General features: G+C 42.7%; 1 protein-coding gene across 1 annotated transcript in view; it reads left to right on the top strand.

The window, feature by feature from the left end:
* LOC128383531 (adenylate cyclase type 4-like) overlaps positions 1–18,857 on the top strand; it is a 28,478-nt gene extending 9,621 nt beyond the window's left edge. The window contains exons 8-24 of the mRNA XM_053343140.1: positions 3,719–3,877; positions 3,979–4,134; positions 4,644–4,808; positions 5,629–5,682; positions 6,405–6,468; positions 6,580–6,677; positions 7,322–7,406; positions 7,560–7,697; positions 7,895–7,969; positions 8,644–8,819; positions 11,486–11,570; positions 12,208–12,366; positions 13,365–13,511; positions 13,648–13,749; positions 14,420–14,534; positions 15,279–15,403; positions 18,723–18,857. Of these exons, the coding sequence (XP_053199115.1) occupies positions 3,719–3,877; positions 3,979–4,134; positions 4,644–4,808; positions 5,629–5,682; positions 6,405–6,468; positions 6,580–6,677; positions 7,322–7,406; positions 7,560–7,697; positions 7,895–7,969; positions 8,644–8,819; positions 11,486–11,570; positions 12,208–12,366; positions 13,365–13,511; positions 13,648–13,749; positions 14,420–14,534; positions 15,279–15,403; positions 18,723–18,857 (2,038 nt within the window). The remainder of the gene's footprint in view (positions 1–3,718; positions 3,878–3,978; positions 4,135–4,643; positions 4,809–5,628; positions 5,683–6,404; positions 6,469–6,579; positions 6,678–7,321; positions 7,407–7,559; positions 7,698–7,894; positions 7,970–8,643; positions 8,820–11,485; positions 11,571–12,207; positions 12,367–13,364; positions 13,512–13,647; positions 13,750–14,419; positions 14,535–15,278; positions 15,404–18,722) is intronic.
* Positions 18,858–19,231: the final 374 nt, after the last annotated feature.

Raw genomic sequence — 19,231 nt, 5'->3', positions numbered from 1 at the left:
GCAATGTGCTCCCTGTCTAGGCAGCGTTGGAAGAATCGCCTTGAGTGGCGAATGAAGCCCTGACAGGCCTCCACACTGACGTCGCCACAAGCCATGTAAATACACTTACAGTAATATTGGATTACAGGTACAATACATGCATGTGTCAGTGCTGAAAGTATGGGACTTACAAGCACAAACTCTCGCCGGAGCTCTTTGATGCGTAGACCTGCTTCATCCTAACATGATTCCTACGGAGGATTCTATCTAATGTTGATAGGCTGACAGTGTGGATGTCCCTGAAAGTGCCATGGTCAGCCAGGATCCTAGACTGTAGTTGCCGGAGCGTGATTGTATTGTTCTCACAAACAATATTTACAACATCTGTCTCCTGCTCCTCTGTGAAAATCCGTGCTCTTCCTCCACGGTGTGGTTCTCTTTCAGTCCTGAAAAATGTAAATACTGTGAGCACACTGTATTCTATTGATATACAGTATTACAGTAAACAAGGCAAATAGATTTCGTACCTGTTCTCCACCCTGAAGGTTCTTATGATGGCAGCAACTGTGTAGCGGCTGAGGTTGGGTTGGACCCTCTGGCCAGCCTCCCTCATGCTCAAACCATGGTTGAGAACATGGTCTACCACGGTTGCCCGTATCTCATTAGAGATGGTAACTCTCCTTCTTCTTTCTCCTCCTCCTCCTCCTTCTCCTTGTCCTCCTCCTCTTCTCCCTCTTTGTCCCCCTCCTGCTCCTCTACCTCCTACTCCTCCTCCTCTTTGACCCCCTCCTCGTCCTCCTCTTCCTCTTCCTCCTCTTCTTCCTTCTCCTCTCTGTCCTCCTCCTCCTTCCCCTTCCCCTTGTCCTCGTCCTCCTCCTCCTCCTTCCCCTTGTCCTCGTCCTCCTCCTCCTCCTCCTCTCACTCTTACTTCTCTCCTTCTCTGGTTCTCTCCAATGTTCTCCATTGTTCACCAAACAAAACAGAGGCTCAAGGCACTTTTATACTGCAGTCCTGATTGCAAATTGCTCAACAGACCTGAAAGTTTAGAGATTTGAATCTTTGTGTGTTGTAGTTTGATGCTTTGAGATTTTATTTGAGAAGTGTGTTCAACGACTGAACATTGTGTGTAGTGTTTTGAATATTTGTGTGTTGTAGGTTGATGCTTTGAGATTTTACTTGAGAAGTGTGTGCAACAACCGAAAATTGTTTTGACAGCAAGGTGATTTGTAATTGACATGAGAGTGTATAGATGGAAAGTCAGACTCTAATGCAGATAAGGGAGTGTGAAGTAGTGCCAACTTGGGTCGAGCAATTGGTACATGAAGTGAAGGTTGTGCAAATTGTGCCAAATTTTTACTTTTTGGGTGTTAGCAACTGTGAAAAACTGTATAAATGTATGTAAGCATCTATCATTTGGATATTTAAAGAAGATCTCACCTGTCTTAATGTGTCTCTAATTCTTTGCTACTGTTGTGATGAGGTTCTTGCCACCTGATTCCTGTTTTTCACTCCTTTCTTCCTTCCATCTGTCCTTCCTCCCTTTCTTCCTTCTGTCCTTCCATCTGTCCTTCCTTCCTTCCTTCTGTCCTTCCTTCCTTCCTTCTTTCCTCCCTTCCTTCCTTCTGTCCTTCCTTCCTTCCATCTCTCTTTCCTACCTTTCTTCCCTCCTTCCTTATGCCTGTCTTTCCTCCCTTCCTTCCATCTGTCCTTCCTTCCTTCCTTCCTTCTGTCCTTCCATCTGTCCTTCCTTCCTCCCTTCCTTCCTTCCTTCCTTCCTTCCTCCCTTTCTTCCTTCTGTCCTTCCTTCCATCTCTCTTTCCTACCTTTCTTCCCTCCTTCCTTTTGCCTGTCTTTCCTTCCTTCCCTTCTTATTTCCTCCCTTTCTTCCATCTGTCCTAACTCCCTTTCTTCCTTCTGTCCTTCCATCTGTCCTTCCTTCCTTCCTTCCTTCCTTCCTCCCCTTCTTCCTTCCGTCCTTTCTTCCATCTCCTACCTTTCTTCCCTCCTTCCCTTTGCCTGTCTTTCCTTCCTTCCCCTCATATTTCCTCCCTTCCTTCCATCTGTCCTTCCATCTGTCCTTCCTTCCTTCCTTCCTTCCTTCCCTTCTTCCTTCTGTCCTTCCTTCCATCTCTCTTTCCTACCTTTCTTCCCTCCTTCCTTTTGCCTGTCTTTCCTTCCTTCCCTTCTTATTTCCTCCCTTTCTTCCTTCTGTCCTTCCATCTGTCCTTCCTTCCTTCCTTCCTTCCTTCCAAGCCCACAGAGAGCCGTTTAATTTACTCCAAATAATATAAAATGTTGATATTTTAAAGAAAGTCTCACCTGTCTTACTGTATCTCTAACTTAATTATTTGCTACTGCCTGTGATGAGGTTCCTGCCACCTGATTCCTGTTTTTCACCCGCAGGAATAAAAGCTACCCAGTGTTCCTAATTTGCATCTGATATCACTCTGGTGTAACTTCCTCTTGTTGCTCCGAGAGTTTTACTTCACTGTTCTCTCTCCCGTTGCACAGGTGGAACTAGACTAAACATTTCAAAACCCTAACGCTCACAATCGCACGCAAAACACCGTAATATATAATTTGACTGTAATATTCTTCCGACTAAACTATTTTCCTGAGGCCTTGTCGAGTCTTCACAGCTTCCTGTTTTGTCTTCACGTGTTATGATCTGTCACTCGTCTGTTATGTAATGTGCTTTGTGTGCTTAGTGTGACCGAAACATTATTTTTATGACTCCTCACACAGGCGTCAGTCATGACCAGAGGCATAAAACTACAGTTTATATCCGTCCCCATCTCTCATGACCTCCACTAAAACACGTTTCTGGCCATAAGTCAAGAATTCATATGCAAATGATGATAAAGATTCACACATAAATGTCTAATAGGATATAAATGATGAAGCGATGACATTTTATATCCACTTGGTCAAAGGTCAACTTCACTTTGACGTCGTTATGTTCTGCAAAAACACTTTTCTGGCCGTTATTTAACACCATAACTCAGGAGCAGGAAGTGATACAGTTAAAAAAACTCATTTTAAGTTTAGTATATATTTCAGAAAATATATATATTTGTTACAAATCACCTTAAAGGAAATCAATCATTTTGAATCATTTTAATATGCTTTTCAATGAGAATGAGCATAAAGATACCTTCCTACCTTCCTTCTTTCCTTTCCTTTCCTCCCTTCCTTCTTTCCTTTCCTTTCCTTCCTACCTTCCTTCTTTCCTTTCCTCCCTTCCTTCCCTCCTCCCTTCCTTCCCTTCTTCCTTCTTCCCTCCTTTCCTTCCTTCCTTCTTCCTCCCTTCCTTCCTTTCCTTCCTACCTTCCTTCTTTCCTTCCTTCTTCCTTCCTCTCTCCTTTCCTTCCTTCTTCCTCCCTTCCTTAATTTCCTCCTTCCGTCCTTCTTCCTCCCTCCTTTCCTTCCTTCTTTCCTTTCCTCCCTTCCTTCCTGCCTCCTTTCCTTCCCTCCTTTTCTTCCTTCCTTTCCTTCCTACCTTCCTTCTTTCCTTCCTTCTTCCTCCCTCCTTCTTCCTTCCTCCCTCCTTCCTTCTTCCCTCCCTTCCTTCCTTCCTTTCCTTCCTTTCTTCCTTCCTCCTTTCCTTTCTTGACTCGAGGACAACAGGAGGGTTAAAGTCTTCACTACAAAGATTATATAAATCTGCATAATCTTGACGGGCTGTCGGAGGCATTTTCTACTCTAATTTTAAATCTGAATGATTTTCTCTCTCCTGTAGTAAACTGCGAGATGCGACGGGGGTTGAGATCAGCATGCGGGTCGGCGTTCACACTGGCAACGTGCTCTGTGGCGTGATCGGCCTGCAGAAGTGGCAATACGACGTGTGGTCACATGACGTTACGTTAGCCAACCACATGGAGTCTGGAGGCCTTCCCGGGTGAGAGAAGTGTTCAATAATGGATAATGAAGTTTATGATGTTGGTGTAAATGCTTTTTAGGTTTTGTTATTAATATTATTGTTATAATTATTATAAATAGTCGAGTCCACATCACAGAGGAGACGTTGCAACACTTGGATGGAGCGTACCAAGTGGAGGAAGGAGACGGGGGGAGTCGGGATCCTCTTCTTAAAGGGAGAAAAACCTACCTGGTGATTGACCCACAAAAGCCGGACGGTTTTTCCAGGAGACAGAAATTGGAAGGGGTACGTGTGTTTTTATTATGCAACGTGAATGTGTGTGTGTATGTGTGTGTGTGTGTGTGTGTGTGTGTGTAGCGTTTAAGATGTGATTAGACACAAACTGTATATGCACTTCTGGAAGCAGGTTTGCATTAAAAGAAAAGAGAAGAGAGAAGGGACATCTATTAAGCCAGGGGTGTCAAACATGTGGCCCGCGGGCCAGAACCGGCACGCCGAGGGGTGCAGTCTGGCCCACTTTCCTTCCTACCTTCCTTTTATCCTTTCTTTGTTCCTTTCTTCCTTCCATCTGTCTTTCCTTCCATCTCTTTCCTACCTTTCTTCCCTCCTTCCTTTTGCCTGTCTTTCCTTCCTTCCCTTCTTATTTCCTTCCTTTCTTCCTTCCCTCCCTTTCTTCCATCTGCCCTTCCTACCTTTTCTTCCTTGACACTTAGACACAAAAAACTGATTTTAAGTGATTTGAATGTAAAATAAAATAATCTCCTTCCTAATTTCAGACAAACTCTCTCACATCCGGTGAGAGCAGGCAGCGTGCGTCTGTCCGTATGTCTCAGTACCTGCAGTCCTGGCAGACCATCCACCCCTTCGCCGACCTGAGCAATCCCGAAGCCAAGAAGAGGCCGTCCAAGAAGAAAGTCAACCCCTACAACGTCATCACGAATCCATCACAGCTGTCTGCAGTATGTACTCAAGCTGCGTCCCCCGTAGTGTTTCCATGTATGAAGCTATGAGTTAAAGTGACTGTTAATATAGACACAGTATATAAATACACACACTGGCAAATATTACTTAATCATTACTGTTGTCTCTCTCCAGCGATAGATCATAACTTTTGTATTTTGTGTGTGTGTGTGTGTGTGTGTGTGTGTGTCTGTGTGTGTGTTTAGCAAGGACTAACTTCCCAGAACAGTCCCAGGTAAGTGTAAAGAAACAAATCTTACAACACACCATTATTAATTGGAGTAAAATAATTATTAATAATAATAATAATAATAATAATAATAATACATTTTATTTATAGAGCACTTTAAACAATACTCAAAGTGAAAAAAAGCATGCTGCTCTTTATCGGGAGCGTACCTATGTTCCCTCGGTCCTATGTTCCCCGGGTCCTATGTTCCCCAATCGCGGCTAACTCAGTTGCTAGCTCAGCGGCTAGCTCAGCGGCTAACTCCACTGTTAGCTCGGTTGCTAGCTCGGCGGCTAACTCATCTGCTAACTCGGCGGCTAACTCAGCTAACTGGCTAACTGTAGACGGGATCATCCCTATGTTCCACGGCCACATACAAAGCGGGGAACATAGGGATGATCCCCTCTTTATCTGATAGCAAAATCCTGCATCTTCAGTGATCTATTAGATACATATAGTGCAGCTATTTCACAGCATTATTTTATTTATAATGTAGGAAATTAATATATGTAAGGAAATGTTGTCTTTTGTTTCCTCCTTTGGTTAAAGCTGTGTCTAATGTCATCTTGTTTCGTCTCAGTTTGGTGGTGGATAACGGTGTTCGGGGATCGCTTGACACGTTGGAGACGGCAGGGTAAGTAAAAATATCTTTATTCTTACTGTAGAACAAAGGAAAACCAAAGTAGTGCTGGGCGGTATGACCAAAAATGTATATCACGGTATTTTTCAAAATAAAAGCGGTTTCATGGTATATGGCGGTATTTTTTTTTCATGCATAATCAGCTGTTCACAACATCTTCTACTGGTTGAGAGAGGAACTACTACTCTACTGAAGTAGATTGACTTAGGATGGACTATTTAACTGTCATGATGAGTGAAGATTAGTAATATCAGAGCTGCCAACATTCCCGTTTTTCCCGGGTTTCCTCCCGTTTTAGACTCATCTCCCGCAGCCCTCCCATTTTGTCTTTTCTCCCGGGAATCTCCCGTAATTTACAGCCCCAACTTTGTTTGTTAATGATAATAATAAGAAGAGCACAATAACAAAGGTTTTATTTTGAAAGCTTAGACAGGAAGCCACCACAGCTCCGTTAGTTTGACAGAATTATTTTTCCTAAAGTAAAATACACTGAAATAAAACTGGTTAAGCTTTAAATTAAATTGTGAAATATTTCCTTGTCTTTTAGATTGTTGGAAAAAACTGATGATTGCTCTTTTTCCAAGTAAAACATATATCTCTATTTCATATTTTATGCTCTTTTATTACTTATATTTTAGAGTCCTTTAGACTTTTTGTGAGACTTGTCACTGTTTTTTTGTCCCTTACCTTAAATTTTCTTTTAATCTGACATTCAGGAAGAGAGTAAAGAAGCTCAACTGTTTGACTCTGCTGTTCAACGACCTGAGCCTGGAGAAGAAGGTAGCTTCACTCTCTGAACACAAGCGTGATATAAATATACAACATGTTTTTTTTTGTACCTTTGTTTGTTACATCTGTGTGTTCTTCTCTATGTGTGTGTTTCTGCTCCAGTTTCGGCTCTCAGAGGTGAAAGGTTTACACCAGTCGATGAGCTGCATCGCTCTGATCTTCGTGACTGTTTTCGCCGTCCAGATGCTCGTTTCAGACAAGTGAGTAACACCTCAGTCATTCACCTCTTCTTGAGCTTAAATGAGCCTGAATCACTTGAATAAAACTGAACTAATTCACTAATACCCCTTTTCCACCGAGCTGGAGCTGGTGCTGGTTCGGAGCCAGAGCCTGACTAAGCACTGGTTCTTTGCTTTTCCACCGCCAAAGCTCCAGACCCGAGCCTCAGAACGGGAGCCAGAGCAAGCACCAACTTTACTGGTCTAAAGCAAGAACGGATTACGTCAGCTGACTGGGGTCGGAGCTGACGTTTATTAGCCGGCTAGCTGGTTTAATGTTTATTAGCCGGCTAGCGGGGCTATCGTTCATTAGCTGATTAGCGTGGCCTTGCGCCATGTTGCTGCCTCTCACTGGTGAATCATGGAAGTGCTTCAAAGGCGCGCGCTGGCTACGTTATACAGTGACGTAATCACGTGGCTCCTTGCCGGTGGAAGAGCAACAGGTTCGTAAGAGGTGCTTGGATTAGCATCAACTGAGCACTGGCTCTAGCACTAGCTCCGAACCAGCACTGGCTCCAGCTCAGTGGAAAAAGGGTATCAGTGTATTGCTTACAGACTCTCTCTCGCTCGCTGCTGCAATTGAATAAAGAAAAAATATTGTAAATGTCCCTTTTTATGTCTCTTAGGAACTTTGAAATGGCAGTGTCCTACGGCACAACGTTTCCAGTGCTGGTGCTGCTGCTGTCCATCGTCTTTACTGGATACTTGGAGGTAAACGGACTCTGGTGATTGTTTTTTACTCTAGTATTGGAAGTGTATAGGTAGGAAGTACAGAGTTTCATATCATCATATAAGCTTACTTGCAATGATTTGAGTTATTGTTGTATGATATCGTGATCTGTATTTTTTTTTTGTTTTTTCTAGAAATGGCGTTCGAAGATGCCGCTGAGTGTCCAGTGGATATCGAGCCTGTCTCGTGGCGTCTCCACCAGGGCGGCGCTGCGGCTGTTTGTGGTCTCGCTGTGCGTGCTCATCACTTTGCTCATGGCCGTCCTCAACCTCGTAAGCTCCTTTGACTTGAAATCATCTTTAATTCTTTAATTTATTTATTTTTTAAGCCATGAACCCCTTCTGTTTATTAAATCCTTCTTCTTCTTTCTTTCCTCTCTCTCTCCCTCTCTCTCTCTCTCTCTCTCTCTCTCTCTCTTTCCCCTCTCTCTCTCTCTTTGTATCTTTCACCATGTTACTTTTCCTTCTAGTATTTCCTCCCAGGAGACGACTGCTCGGCTGCCAACAGGACAGAGTTGGAGAGTCTCAGACTCTACACTGTGCCTGTGAGTAGCTCCAAAGAAACACCATGTTGTTTTATTTTAAGTTTAATTTGGTATTATTGGACCTTGTTATAGCTATTTGTTGCCATTTAGCTTAGTTTAGTCATTTCATTAACCCTTACATGCTGTCAAATTTGACCCATTTTTAAATTTTACTACTAATACTTTAATACTTTTTACTATTAGTCAGACATTTGATAACATTTCTCAGAATAAACAAAAATTGACTTTTTAAAAACATTTGTGTGCACCTGATACACATTTGATTCATATTTATTGAAAAATTCAAAACATACTGTTATATTCTTCACATTTAATACAAAGTGTAAAAACTGAAAAACTGAAAACTAAATTATCTCTACTCTCTAAAAGCATCATTAAGGATTAATCTGACGTTTTCATGAATGATTTGACTAATTAGAGACTAATTCTGCTGTAACACTGTGAATGGTCTGAATATGAACAGTATGTGAGGGTTAATAAGTGTAAATAGATGTTTGGGTTGCTCATATATCAGGCAAACATTGACCTCTACCATAGCTACATACATACACTAAAATTTGTGATAAAATTATTTCTTTTGTTATTATTAAATTATTCGTGATTTTACCTGATTCTGTATCATCTCACTTTCATCTCGCTTTCATCGTCCCACCTTGCTCCCCTCAAACATGCAGTACTACCTGTACTGCTGCCTGCTGGCCATGCTGGGAGTCGTCATCTTCATCAGGATGTGTTTCTTGATGAAGACGCTGCTGCTCACCCTGGCCGTCGTGGTTTACCTGGCCCTCTTCCTCCACATTTACGCCCCGAGGTGCAATTGCCTCGTCAAGCTGCTTTGCAACAACAGCATGTGAGTGAAACGTCAGAGGTCAGAGGTCGCTGTAGCTTTATGCTCCTGAATATTATTTAGATTATTGATTAAAATGAAACAGCCAAAGAGTTTTTTCTCACCAAATAAAGTTGACTTAAGAAAACTTGAGTGAAATCCAATGAGTTTCTAGCAGTAAAGTGATTAGCTGGAGTATTTAATAGAAAATGAGTATTGATTAACAAACACTTCACTTAGAAAAAAATGCAAAGAACAAAAAAATGATTAAATTGTCTTTTAGGGTTAGACAATAAAATAAAATATACAATAAAAACAATCTCCAAATTTTATATACAATAAACAATAAATATACATTAGTGGGACATTAACTTGGACTCTTGGAGGCATTTTTCTCTCTCTGTATATGTTACATCACTTTAACCCTCCTGTTGTCCTTGAGTTAAGGAAGGAAGGGAGGAAGAAGAAAGGGGGGAGGGAGGAAGGAAAAGAAGAAGGGAGGAAGGGAGGAAAGAAGGAAGGAAGGTAGGTAGGAGGGAGGGGGGGAAGAAGGAAGGAGGGAGGAAGGAAAGAAGGACAGAGGAAAGAAGGAAGGAGGGAGGGAAGGAAAGAATTAGGGAGGGAGGAAGGATGGAAGGAAGGTAGGAAGGAAGGAAGGTAGGAGGGAGGGAGGAAAGAAGGAAGGCAGGAGGGAAGGAGGAAAGAAGGAAGGAGGGAGGGAGGAAAGAAGGAAGGAGGGAGGAAGGAAGGTAGGAAGGAGGGAAGGAAAGAAGGAGGGAAGGAAGGAAAGAAGGAGGGAGGGAGTAGGGATGGTAGGAAGGAAGGTAGGAGGGAGGGAGGAAAGAAGGAAGGAAAGAAGGAGGAAAGAAGGAAGGGAGGAAAGAAGGAACAGTCCAAACAGACGGGGTCAGTTTGACCCGGGAGGACGACAGGAGGGTTAACAGACAAACTGATCCAAATGAAAAGCATCAGAGTGAGCCGGCATGAATATAAACAGTGTTAACGGTCGCCAGCTGTCCACACAGTCACACCGGCTCCCTGTAATCCTACTTAAGTACACTTTCCACTCGTCCCACAGCGTCTGACGTATCCGGTAGCTCCGATGGACCGAGGCCAGCGTGAGTGTACGCAGGGGGAAAGGTTGATTGGGCCGACCGAGGCTAGCGACAGCCAATCGGAGTCATGCTAGATAAATAAATTGGGGTTACTGGTTACTGGTCAGGCGGATGATAAATAATTTGGAATCAAAGCGACGGGTCAAGTTTGAGTCCACTTTGATCAGCCGGTTGGAGCAAGTAGACGGAGAATGGGATGTTTAACCTCTCCGACTTTAAACAGAACCCAGCTGTAGAGTCGACGGTACGAGCAGTTTGTTTTAAATCAGGTGATAGTTAAAGAAGAAGAACATCAACCTAACACTCCTGTCCTCAGGTCAAGGAAGGACAGGAGTGAAGGAAGGAAAGGAGTAAGGAGGAAAAGGGAGAAGGAAGGGAGGAAGGAAGGAAAGAAGGAAGGAAGGAAGGAAGGAAGGAACAGTCAAAACAGACTGGGTCAGTTTGACCCGGGAGGACGACAGGAAGGATAAAAGAGTAATATTGGTGATGTCAGAATGATAATATAAAGAGTCTGATACTGAAATTGTAATATTAATACTGAAACTAAGCTATAGTAAAAAGTAAAAATAATAAATAAAAACTAATGAAAAATACAAAACTATAATAACTTTAAATCACCAAAATTATGGAGGCCAGTAAAGCTCCAGATCCAGAGACCGAGTGAGTTAGTGAGGAGGAATAAAAACCCTCCTCATCCTCCGCTATCTGTAATCATCACACCAGGTGTTAGATTTCCTGCCTTTTGTTCGTCCACTCAGACTCCAGATTGTTGAATCCTTGTCTGGAGTTTCAGCTCACCATCATTTATTCAGGAGCTCTGTATAGCCGCCGGCCCTCCATGGCGGGGGGGGGGGGGGGGGGGGGGTAGAGGGGTCCGAGCACCATTGACTGTGAGATAAAAGACACTCACTTTCTAAAGAGTTATGTAACCAAGGAGATAGAAAAGAAAAAAGAACAACTGATTGGTTTGGAAAGAAGGAAGGAAGGTAGGAGGGAGGGAGGAAAGAAGGAAGGAAGGAGGGAGGCAGGGAGGGAGGAAGGAAGGAAGGACAGAGGAACGAAGGAGAGAAGGAAAGAAGGAGGGAGGGAGGAAGGATGGATGGAAGGAAGGTAGGAAGGATGGAAGGAAGTTAGGAAGGAGGGAAGGAGGGAGGAAGGATGGAAGGTTGGAAGGTAGGAAGGAAGGAAGGAGAGAGGGAGGAAGGAAGGAAGGAAGAAGGCAGAGAGGGAGGAAAGAAGGAGGGAGGGAGGAAGGACGGAAGGAAGGAAGGTAGGAGGGAGGGAGGAAATAAGGAAGGAGGGAGGGAGGAAGGAAAGAAGGAGGGAGAGAGTTTCAGCTCACCATCATTTATTCAGGAACTCTGTATAGCCGCCGGCCCTCCGTGGGGGGGGGGGGGGGGGGGGGAGTAGTAGAGGGGTCCGAGCCCCATTGACTGTGATAATAGACACTCACTGTCTAACGAGTTATGTAACCAAGGAGACGAAGAGAACGGCTGATTGATTTTAGTTTAATAGTCCAGATTGTAACATGATATGAGTGTGACTGTGTGAATGTGTGAATGTGTGTCTCTGCAGGTGTAACGTGGTGAAAGACCCTCGCATCATGTCTGGAGTCTGGCTCGTCATCTTCTACATCGCGTGTCTCATACTGGCCAGACAGGTGAGAACCAGTCTATAGAAGGGTTCACTGCAGGAAGGATGTGTGGAGCTTTATTTTGAAAATTTCCATCCAAAGTTAACTCTCTCTCTCTTTCTCTCTAACTCTCTCTCTCTCTCTCTGTCTCTTTCTCTCTCTCTCTCTCTCTCTCTCGCTCTCGCTCTCTCTCTCTCTATGTCTCTCTCTCTCTGTCTCTCTCTCTCTCTCTCTCTCTCTCTCTCTTTATATCTCTCTCTCTTTCTCTCTCTCTCTCTGTCACTCTCTTTCTCTCTCACTCTCTCTCTCTTTAACTCTTTCTCTCTCTCTCTAACTCTCTCGCTCTCTCTGTCTCTCTTTCTCTCTCTCTCTCTGTATCTCTCTCTCTCTCCCTCTCTCTCTATCTCTCTCTCTGTATCTCTCTCTCTCTCTCTCTCTATCTCTCTCCCTCTCTCTCTCCCTCTCTCTCTTTCTTTCCCCTCTCTCTCTCTCTCCCTCTCTCTCTCTCTCTCTCTCTCTCTCTGTATCTGTCTCTCTCTTTCTCCAACTCTCTCTCTCTTTCTCTCTCTGTCTCTCTCTAACTCTCTCTCTCTCTCTCTCCCTCTCTCTCTTTCTCTCTCTCTCTCTCTCCCTCTCTCTATCTCTCTCTCTCTCTGTCTCTCAGGACGAGCTTGGTTGCCGTGTCGACTTCCTGTTGGAGCATTGTTTCCAGACAGAAAGAGAGGAGATGGAGACCATGGAGAACGTCAACAAGCTTCTCCTCCAGAACGTCCTGCCGCTCCACGTCGCCTCCTCCTTCATGGGCAAAAGTGTCCGCAACCAGGTTAACCTTCCTGTCGTCCTCCCGGGTCAAATTGACCCCGTCTGTTTTAAATGTTCCTTCTTCTTCCCTTCCTTCCTCTTTCTCTTCCTTTTTTCTCCCTTCTTCCTCCCTCCTTTTCTTCCTTCCCTCCTCCATTCCTTCCTCCCTCCTTTTCTTCCTTTTTTCCCTCCTCCTTTCCTTCCTTCCTCCCGCCTTTTCTTCCTCCCTTCCTCCTTTCCTTCCTTCCTTCCCTCCTCCTTTCCTTCCTTCCTCCCTCCTTTCCTTCCTCTCTCTTTCCTCCCTTCTTTCTTTCCTTCCCTCCTTCCTTCTTTCCTTCCTTTCTTTCCTCCCTTCCTCCATCCCCCTTCCTTCCTTCCTTCTGTACTTCTTTCCATCCTCCTTTCTTCCTTCCTTCTGTACTTCTTTCCTTCCCTCCTTCCTTCTTTCCTTCCTTCCCTTCCTTCTTTCCTTTCCTCCCTTTCTTCCTCCCTCCTTTCCTTCCTTTCTTCCTCCCTCCTTTCCTTCCTTTCTTCCTTCCTTCCCTCCTTCCTTCCACCCTCCTTTACTTCCTTCCTTCCTCCCTCCCTCCCTCCATCCCTCCATTCCTTCCTTCCTTCCTTCTTCCTCTCCCTTCCATCCTTCCTTCCTCCCTTCCTTCCTTGATATTCAGACTTTTCACAGTAACCCTCATATTTAATCCTCCCAATTATTATTCAGTTTTTACACTTCTCATTTATGGAAGAAAAAAACATGAACTATATCTGAAATATGAAGAATTCAACTGTATTTTAATTTTTAGTTTTTAATACATATGGGTAAAAAAACCTCTAAAAGTAATGTCAAATGTTCAAAGGGGAAGTCATATTTCAGGCTAAAAGTAAGAAGTATTTACAGTGTATGTAACAGTATGTAAGGGTTAAATATGAGGCCAGTGAAAGAAATATAAAAGTTTTGGTGGCATTAAGTACAGTACGTAATCTCACAATCAAACCCTTTTACTTTCCCTCTCTCTGCTCCAGGACCTGTACAGCCAGTCCTACGAATGCGTGTGCGTGATGTTTGCCTCGGTGCCTCAGTTCAAAGAGTTTTACAGCGAGAGCAGCGCCAACAGGGACGGGCTGGAGTGTCTGCGATTCCTCAACGAGATCATATCGGACTTTGATGAGGTATGAGGAAGGAGATACTGTTTAAATAATCTGGCTGGTATCTATCTAGGTCAGAAGATTTTTGTTTTGTTGTTTTTCTAAGTATCTCCACCCCCCCTCCCTCCCCCTCACCCCCCTCCCCGTCTGTCTCCCTCAGCTTTTATCCAAACCCAAATTCTGTTCAGTGGAGAAGATTAAGACCATCGGGAGCACGTACATGGCAGCTGCAGGACTCACAAACTCGGGGGAGGAACAAAAGGTTAACTTCCTTTTTAATTCAATAGCAATAAAGTCACGCCCAAACTCTTATTTTGAAAGGCTGAACTGGTTCCAGAGAAATGCAGGTTTAACCCTCCTGTTGTCCTCAGGTCAAGGAAGGAAGGAAGGAAGGAAGGAAGGACAGGAGGAAGGAAGGAAGGAAGGAAAGGAAAGGAAAGGAGTAAGGAGAGAGGGGGTGGGAGGGAGAGAGGAAGGAAGGAAGGAAGGAAAGGAAGGGAGTAAGGAGGGAGGGATGGAGGAAAAGAAGAAGGAGGTAAGGAGATAATGAAGGGAGAAAGGAAAGGAAGGAAGGAAGTGAATTAGTAAAGAGGGAGAAAGGAAAGAATGAAGGAAGGAGGGAAGGAAATAAGGACATAAGGAAGGATGGAAGGGAGGAAGGAAGGAGGGAAGGAAAGAAGGACAGAAGGAAGGGTGGAAAGAAGGAGGGAAGGACAGAAGGAAGGAAAGGAGTAAGGAGAGAGGGGGAGGGAGGAAGGAAGGAAGGAATGGAGTAAGGAGGGAGGGATGGAGGAAAAGAGGAAGGAGGTAAGGAGAGAGTGAAGGGAGGACGACAGGAAGGTTTAAATAAATCAAAGTGTTTGAATCTCTTGCTCATCCAGAGCTGATATTGTGTCTCTTCTCTATAACGTGATCTCTGGCGCCCCCTGCAGAAGTGCGACATGTCCTACGGTCATGTGAGGGCCATGGTGGAGTTCGCCATCTCTCTCATGGCCAAACTGGAGCTCATCAACACACACTCCTTCAACAGCTTCAAGCTCAGGATCGGTAAGAGTCTATTCAAGGAGAATATTCATCTTGATTCTTTTTATTTAACTAGTTATGACTGTAAAATATAAGAAAATACATTTTTCATTCATACATTTAAGCAAGGCAAGGTTTTTATAGTTTTGACATTTTCTTTAGTTTTTATTTTTATTTAGTTTTTTCAGTTTGCTTTTTTATTTCAGTTTAGTTTCTTCCTTCTCTCCTTTCTTCCTCCCTCCTTCCTCCCTCCTTCTTTCTTTCTTTCCTTCCGTCCTTTCCTTCCTTCCTTCCTCCCTCCTTTCCTTCCTCCCTCCTTCTTTCCTTCCTTCCCTCCTTTCCTTCCTTCCTTCCTCCCTCCTTTCCTTCCTTCCTTCCTCCCTCCTTTCCTTCCTCCCATTCTTCCTTCCTCCCTCCCTCCTTTCCTCCCTTCCTTCCTTCCATCCTCCCCCCGTCCTTCCTTCCTTCCTTCCTTCCTTCACTATAATTTAGTTTTAGTTAGTTTTACACTGTTCATTGTAGTTTTTATTTAGTTTTCTTTTTTTTATTGTAGTTTTTATTTTCTTTTTTTTGTAGTTTTAATTTTAATTTCAGTTAACTGAATTATTTTTTCATTGCTAGTTTTAATTTTAGTCTTGGTTTTAGTTAACTATATTAACCCTGGTGCAAGGTCAGCTAAAGTTCTTCAGTTTTTCAGGAGTTTGAAGAAAAAGTAGTAGTGTGTTTTCCTCTGATGCATCATCATGGCTCCGTATTGTTCACTTGCAGGAATAAATCACGGTCCGGTGATCGCAGGAGTTATCGGAGCTCATAAACCTCAGTATGACATCTGGGGGAACTCCGTTAACGTGGCCAGCAGGATGGATAGCACAGGAGTACTGGACAAGATACAGGTCAGAGAAAAGAGAAAAGAGCAACACCTGCCTCATATAGTCAAATACAGCAGGTTTTAATATATTAAAAAAAGAACATTAAAGCAACTTTTAAAGGTTTTTATTATCTGACTGATTCAAATGGCTGAAATGTGTTTTTTTCCCCCACAGTACATTTCAATTATTAGATTAAAAAAATACAAAGAAAACAGAAAAACAAATAAAAAAAGAGAGGTTGTTTAAATATTAGTACTTCAGTGTGTCTCTTTACAGAAAATACATCAAATTAAGGAAACAAGATGCCCCTAAAGTATTTTTGTGGGGCGTCCTGGTGGCCGAGTGTCTCTACTGCAGAGGTGTCAAACTCAACTTCATTCAAGGGCCACATACAGAACAATTTGATCTGATGTGGACCGGATCATTAAAAAGATGGAAGGAAAGAAGGGAAGGAAGGAAAGACAGGCAAAAGGAAGGGAGGGAGGAAGAACAGAAGGAAGGTAGGGAGGAAGGAAGAAATGAAGAAAGGAAAAAAAGGAAGGTAGGAAGGACAGATGGAAGGAAGGAAGGTAGGGAGGACAAATAAAAGGAAGGAAGGACAGAAGGAAGAAAGGAAGGAAGGAAGGAAGATAGGAAAAAGGGAAGGTAGGAAGGACAGATGGAAGGAAGGTAGGAAGGAAGGACAGATGGAAGGAAGGAAGGAAAAAAGGAAGGTAGGGAGGACAGATGGAAGGAAGGTAGGAAGGACAGATGGAAGGAAGGAAGAAACGAAGAAAGGAAAAAAGGAAGGTAGGAAGGACAGATGGAAGGAAGGAAGGAAAAAAGGAAGGTAGGAAGGACAGATGGAAAGAGGGAAGATAGGGAGGAAGGACAGAAGGAAGAAAGGAAAAAAGGAAGGTAGGGAGGAAGGACAGATGGAAGGAAGGAAGAAACGAAGAAAGAAGAAAAGGAAGGTAGGGAGGGCAGATGGAAGGAAGGAAGGAAAAAAGGAAGGTAGGAAGGACAGATGGAAGGAAGAAAGGAAAAAAGGAAGGTAGGGAGGAAGGACAGATGGAAGGAAGAAAGGAAAAAAGGAAGGTAGGAAGGACAGAAGGACAGATGGAAGGAAGGAAGGAACAAAGAAAGGAAAAAATGAAGGTAGGGAGGGCAGATAGAAGGAAGAAAGGAAAGAAGGAAGGAAGATAGGAAAAAGGGAAGGTAGGAAGGACAGATGGAAGGAAGGAAGGAAAAAAGGAAGGTAGGGAGGACAGATGGAAGGAAGGTAGGAAGGACAGATGGAAGGAAGGAAGAAACGAAGAAAGGAAAAAAGGAAGGTAGGAAGGACAGATGGAAGGAAGGAAAAAAGGAAGGTAGGAAGGACAGATGGAAGGAAGGAAGGAAGGAAAAAAGGAAGGCAGGAAGGGCAGATGGAAGGAAGAAAGGAAAAAAGGAAGGTAGGGAGGAAGGACAGAAGAAAGGAAGGAAGGAAGGAAGAACAGATGGAAGGAAGGAAGGAAGGACAGAAGGAAGAAAGGAAAAATTAAGGCAGGGAGGACAGATGGAAGGAAGGAAAAGAACACAGGATGGCAAGTGGGCCGGTTTGTCTGATTCAGTGTTTTTTACTTCTTAGAAATGAAATATAATATTCACAAAGTATGTTTTAATAAGTGTTCTTCTGTATCTGCGAGGCCACCCCCCTTCATGTTGCACCATTGTGTTTCCATGGTAACCCAGAATAGACAAACCCAAACACTAGCTCTAGAGAAGACTCAAGACTCAGTTCTATTATATATATAAATATCTATATATAGATAAAATATTCCTTTATTAGTCACACGCTGGGGGAATTACCAGCTAGTGGAAAGCAGAAATAGAAAGAGCATTAATAAAAAGAATAAGGAACAATAAATAATAATAAAGTAAGAACACAAGCAATAAAAACAATAGTAGTAAAAATATATTAAGAATAAAAATAGTAACATTATGTGTAAGAGTAATATTGGCGTTGTTAGAATAATGATAATAATGATATATATGAGTGTGAGACTGATATTGTTATACTAATACTGAAACTAATAAAACCTAAAGAGAGCAAACCCACACTGGAAACTAACTGAAACTACACAGAAATGGAAAAAAATATATAAAAATGACTTTGAAAACAAAAACTAGTGAAAAATATGAAACTGTAATTAACTTTAAATCAGCAAAATTATGTAAAGAAAAAAATATTTGACAATGACACACTCCAGCTCTTAAGTAGATGTAAAGGATATAATATAAAAAGACTCAATGGTTTAAAATTGCTTGCTTATATTAGTATTATATTAGTATTTGAAGAAATGATATAACAATATTATGTTGGAGTTATATAGCATAGATTAGATAAGCAATTGACAACAATGAGAAAGAAAAAAACCCACAAGAACAATGATCAATAATATTATTGATAACTTAAATACTAACTCATTATAGTTAGTTAGTTTTATAGTTGTTTTAAATTGTATTTGTAGGGTTAGGGTTAGATTTGGGTAGATAGGATGGGATGGGATGGGATAGGATGGGAAAGGATAGGATGGGATGGGATAGGATGGGATGGGATAGGATAGGATGGGAAAGGATAGGATAGGATGGGATAGGATAGGTTGGGGTAGGATGGGATGGGATAGGATAGGATGGGATAGGATAGGTTGGGGTAGGATGGGATGGGATAGGATGGGATGGGATAGGATGGGATAGGATGGTATAGGTTGGGGTAGGATAGGATGGGATAGGATGGGATAGGATGGGATGGGATAGAATAGGATAGGATGGGATGGGATGGGATAGACTAGGATGGGATGGGATAGGATAGAATAGGATAGGATGGGAAAGGATGGGATAGAATAGGATAGGATGGGATGGGATAGAATGGGATAGAATAGGATAGGATGGGATAGGATAGGATAGGATGGGATGGGATGGGATAGAATGGGATAGGATAGGATAGGATGGGATAGGGTAGGATGGGATGGGATAGAATGGGATAAAATTGGTAGGAAAGCTCTTTATTGTCATTGCAAGTATACAATGAAACTCAATTTCAGCAGTCCAATTGCAGCATAAAAAATAAAATATCAAATATAATAATCATAATAAAAATGAGATCAAGGAAAATAAAATGAATTACAATAAACTAATTATATATTTTAAACATATATACACATTTCACCCATGCTCATGACCACATACACATTCATACCAGTAGGCTACCCATAAAACGTTAAAATATGTGTCTAAAAATATAAATAAATATAACAATAAATTCTCATTTCTCCCCCTCCTCTTCCTCTTCTTCTCCTCTTCTCTCCTCTGTGCTCACCAGGTGACGGATGAGACGGCCCAGGTCCTCCAGAGCGTGGGCTACAGCGTCAACCTCCGAGGAGTCGTCAACGTCAAGGGCAAAGGAGAGCTCACCACTTATTTTGTGAACACGGACCAGTCGTCTCCTCAGTTCTGACCTCAGACCAGCAAAGGACTGGTCTCGATGGTTTTCGATGTACTTTTCGATGACGGTCTCGGTCTTGTTGAACTATTTCAAACTAAGCAGACGTTACGTGACTCATCCTAGCTGCCTTTTTTTTTTGTCTTTTCATGATGAGACACAAAATAAAATCGTGACCCAGTTAAATGAAGACGTGAGGAGGAGATCTCTACTCTTACTCACGGACCATTCAGAACCATTTCTGTGTAACCTGGATGACTTCTCACTGTATTATGTTGAATTGTGAATGAAGTAAGATTGTATTAATATTTAAAACACCTTTTTTTTTTTTTTTTGGTACGCTTTTAGGAACCTAGATGTACCAAAGATTACTGTTCTGTTAATGAAGG

The sequence above is a fragment of the Scomber japonicus genome, chromosome 22 (genome assembly GCF_027409825.1).
Source record: "Scomber japonicus isolate fScoJap1 chromosome 22, fScoJap1.pri, whole genome shotgun sequence".
Lineage (NCBI taxonomy): Eukaryota > Metazoa > Chordata > Actinopteri > Scombriformes > Scombridae > Scomber > Scomber japonicus.
The sequence above is the reverse complement of the archived record's forward strand: the minus strand, read 5'-3'. Positions and strand labels throughout refer to the sequence as shown.